Source organism: Solanum pennellii, chromosome 10 (genome assembly GCF_001406875.1).
Source record: "Solanum pennellii chromosome 10, SPENNV200".
Taxonomy (NCBI): domain Eukaryota; kingdom Viridiplantae; phylum Streptophyta; class Magnoliopsida; order Solanales; family Solanaceae; genus Solanum; species Solanum pennellii.
The window spans coordinates 75,326,208-75,330,919 of record NC_028646.1 but is presented as its reverse complement, the minus strand read 5'-3'; the positions used below and the strand labels follow the sequence as shown (position 1 = coordinate 75,330,919).

General features: G+C 30.0%; 1 protein-coding gene across 1 annotated transcript; it reads left to right on the top strand.

Moving 5' to 3' along the window:
- The first annotated feature begins 3,445 nt into the window (after positions 1-3,445).
- LOC107001875 (non-specific lipid-transfer protein 2-like) lies at positions 3,446-4,431 on the top strand. Its single transcript, XM_015199831.1, has 2 exons — positions 3,446-3,840; positions 4,258-4,431. Exons 1-2 carry the CDS (start codon positions 3,500-3,502, stop codon positions 4,265-4,267), a joined length of 351 nt encoding a protein of 116 aa, XP_015055317.1. The 5' UTR covers positions 3,446-3,499; the 3' UTR covers positions 4,268-4,431.
- Positions 4,432-4,712: the final 281 nt, after the last annotated feature.

The following is a 4,712-nucleotide window of genomic DNA, read 5'->3' as shown; positions in this document are numbered from 1 at the left end:
CTTGCTATACACTTATAATTATGTAATATACATACAATTGTGCATTATACAATTGCAGTAAAATAGGATAGCGAATTATACAATTGCAGCGAAACAGGCCAGCGAATTATACAATTTAGGCCAGCGAATTATACAATTGTATATGTATAGCGAATTATACAGTTTTATGTTTTCTATGGAGCGCAATTATGCAAACTTTGCTATAACATACAAATATGAATTTTTTGTTTGCTATATGTGAAAGTTGCCCTATAATAAAACTAGATAATTGAAGGCCCGTTTACGGGCTCAATATAATTAATTAGTTTTTTTTAATTTTAAGTTAAAAATAATTATTCATATTAATATCTTATTTTATCATAGTTTCTAAAAAAATTTACTATTTAAAAAAATTACAAAATTTCCTCTCAAATACATTTTTATCCTCTGTCAGACACATCAGTATATCCTCTCGGATACATTTCTATCCTCTCTTGAATACATCTTTATCCCATCTTGAATACATTCATGTTCTCTCTTGGATACGTTTCTCCCCTCTCGGATACATTCATATTCTCTTTTGAATACACCCCTCTCCTCTCAGATTCATCCATGAGCTATGTGTCTGCAAGTTTCCTCAATAGGAATGTGTCACAATCTATGTATCAGCATGTCTGCTGATTTATTTGAAATTATTTAATTCTAAGAAAATTTTGTAATTTAAAAAAAGTAGGGATATAATGTAATTAACTCTTTACACTATGAAAATGTATGAAAATTTTACTTTAATTTATGTGACATATTTTTTTTTGTAGTCAGTTTCAAAAGAATGATGTATAATATATTTAAATAATATTTTGATTTTAAAATATTCATTTCATTCTTAGTAAGATGATTTATAGTCATATGAACATTAATGGTTTGTTTTAGATCACGAGTTTTAAAAGTGTTTTTTCTTTTAAAAAAATCTTCTTGTTAAATTAAATAAAATTATATAAATCGAAAGGGAGTGAGTACAAACTTTAGATCAATTTTATATTTATAAAATTTAATTTTTTTTAACTATTTTGCCTTTTAACAAAATTTAAAATGAAAATAATTCACAATTATTTTTATAGTATTTTCTTTATCAATATTCTATCGATAATAAGTAATAAAGTATTTTAATTTTGAAATTCAAGTGTTGATATCAATTGAGAAAACATTTATTTTTAAGTTGTAAACATTCATAATCTAATATTTAATGTGCTCCTTACTCTCAACGAATGACACTAATTTATAATAATTCAAGATTGCAAGAAGTAGAAATCAAGACTAAGTTGTGGAAATTTTATATGTATATGATATATAATTCTATGCCAAATTAATTTTTGTTTCCATATTATACAATTTCAAAATTTATCCCATTAATTAGTTATGTGTTTTATTAAATTACAACTATGCACTCATGATTTTGTCATTTTTTTTATTTTACATTATCAACTAATCAACTCTATCTTTTATCTCTTTAGAATTGTGATATTTTTTATTTTCTTATTTAAGTCACAATTTTTTAAGATAAAATAAATATTATTTTGTAGACTAAATAAATATTATTTTGGAGATAAAATAAGAAAAAAGATTTACTAACCTACAACCACGAAGATCCACTTTGAAACCCAGCAACGAAGAAAACTTTGAAACTCTTAGCCGCAAAATGAGGGAGAGGGAGCAAAATCATTTCTGGAAAATAATGAAAATGAGGGGGAAAAAGAGTAATAAAGATTTAGGGATTTAGTCATTGTGGCAGTGGAACCTCATTGGCGTGCAATGTGAAATTCACATGGCATTTAACAACTTCCGTTAATAAGAAAGGCACTTTTGACCCAATAGTTTGACGAAAAGGATAGTTTTGAGCTGAAATATAGTTTAAGGTCGTATATGAGCTGTTTTAGATAGTTTAAGGGTATTTTTTACTCATTTCCTTTTAGTCTACGTGGCAGTTGAACTCTATGACGTGTGATAGAATCTGGTAATTCTACAAGAATGTACAAGTGTAGTGTTTTGATGATAGACAAGAAATACAAATAATTTGTGTAGCAAATTGACGCAGCACAAGAAATGCAAATAATTTGTGTAGCAAGTTGACGCAGCCAAGTATTGGAATTAATTGTCACAGCCAAAATTAATTAAATGTACAAGTGCTAAAGATGCTGAAGATACAAGTTGATACAAATAAGGAAACCTTAATATATTTTATTAAGGAAGGAAGTTGGATATAAAAAGGATTGCACAATAAAAGGTAAAATTAGTACTCCTTGTTTAAATACAATTACAATTTCCTTTCCTTACTTGATAAGGACTCAAGGCGCAGAAATATCTATAAAGGGAGATCACACGCAGAAGAGCACGACACGACTTTCACATAGAGAGAAAAGCGAGAATTATTCATCAGGTAAAAGTCTTCAAGATCGATAGGTTTGCTAAGTTCAAGAAGTTCTTGAGTTAGAAAGTTTTGAACGTGTAAAACTATTTTCTTGATTCATTGTTGAGTTGTCAGTTACGATTCTTTGTACAAGAAGTGGGTTTGGCTTCTTGTAGAGTTGAGCTTTGGTGATGTTTGTAACAAAAGGTGAGTTTGGCCTTTTGGAGAGTAGAAGTAGTCGATTATAGTTAATCGAGAGTTGTTGTAGTGGTGAGGTTTTTGATTATTGAGTTGTAATCATAAAATCATCTAGTTGAATTAATAAAACGAGGTTTTTCCTTCCTTGATTGACGAAGGTTTTTAATTTAACAAGTGTTTGTGTTCTGACTTAAAACCAACTTACAAGAACCTGGTTCTTGTTCTAGGGGATAGGTTTCTTCACATGTCATATTCAATGACCTATTCCACGTATAATTGAGGATTGTCACTTGGACGCCATTTGTTAAAAAATTATATATTATGTAAAAGAAATTATACAAAGTACATAGATTATAAATTATTTTTCATATATATATTAAATTTAGAACATTTTTTGAAAGAAAATTATGATTTGGCTGTGGATAACATATTCATGTATTGTTGTTGCATTGATTGGCAATATTTCATAGAGTATGACACACACCTAGCTTTAAAATATTTTTCTTATTTTAGCAAGTTAAAATAATTTGTAGTTTTTTTTTATACTAAATCTTATCATCATTAAAATAATTATGTAACATACTAGTAATTAAATTTATATTATTACAACATACTAATAAAATTAAGTTGATAGAATAATTTTTTTTTAAAAAAAAATAATAATATGTGATACCTCAATAAATCACGAAGTCTCATATGCAAACTTCACGCTGATCGAAAAAGAAAAAAAAATGTGTATACCTCGAAAAGCGTTATTGAATTTAACCTCAACTACCAAGAAGTTCAATCACTCCTCCATTAATTATTCACTTCATATATTTTTTTTCCCTCTATAAATACCCAAAAAAATCTCACTATATTTTACACCCAAATTACATTTGCAATATCCACTACTTTTCTAATATCTTTTTTTTCATTATGGAAATGTTTAGCAAAATTGCATGCATTGTTGTTTTGTGCATGGTTGTAACACTAGTTGCACCCCATGCAGAGGCAATGACTTGTGGTCAAGTCACATCTGGTGTGGCTCCTTGTCTCCCTTATCTTACCGGCCGCGGCCCCCTCGGAGGGTGCTGTGGCGGAATTAAGGGTCTTTTGGGTGCAGCCAGGACTCCAGCTGATCGAAAAATGGCATGCAATTGCCTAAAATCAGCAGCTACTGCTATTAAGGGCATTGATGCTGGTAAAGCTGCTGGTCTCCCTAGGGTTTGTGGCGTAAACATACCTTACAAGATTAGCCCCTCCACCGACTGCAATAGGTACGTCACACTGTCGATCTGAAACAATTCTTAGATATTTCTGTTGTCATAAATTATGGAGTGTACTTTTTAAGTACTTGTTGAAATATTAGTCATATTATAGTAACTATATATGTTCAGTGGCGTAGCCACACTTATGTCATGGTGTCCAATTGATCGAGCACCCTTCGTCATAAAGTTATACTACATATACAAGTAAAATGATAAACAAAGTGGCTCAATAACATATTTTGGACACCTTGACATAACAATATCATGTAGTCAAGTGTCCATGTGTTCAAATCTCACTAATATAAAAAAATCAATTTTTCATCTTTTAAGAAGAGCAGGTTCACTTTAGCACCCTTCGTGAAATTTCTGTGGCACTATATATGTTCTAATTTACTAATTGTTCAATATGGTATTTAATATATGCAGGGTTCAGTAAGGCCGATGATCAGTGCAATAATATGGAAGTAGCTAGCCAGGTAGAGTTTCATGAAGAGATGGAAGCATAATAAAGATATGGGGTGGAGTTAGTTTGATCCTGTTTTACTTATTTTGTGTTATTTATAGTTAAGAGTGTTGTGATGAAACATTTGGGGTTGGTTACGTTGTATTACAATTTACAATCCAAATATTTCAAAATAATGCGTCATTTTACGTACTACTATCTTATTTTGTTCATGGCTAGCTCTCCTTCCATGCATATATATTAAATTCCCCGGCCGCAAGGAGTTGAAAAGTCGAGTCCGGAGCCTAAAGGGGCAAAAATATTGATAAAAATTTTAAAATGGATATAAATTTTTTGATTAATCAAAACGGCAAAATCACTGACGAAATAGCGATTTTGTTCGCCGGAAAAAGCAAATCGCTGCTATAACAGCGATTTA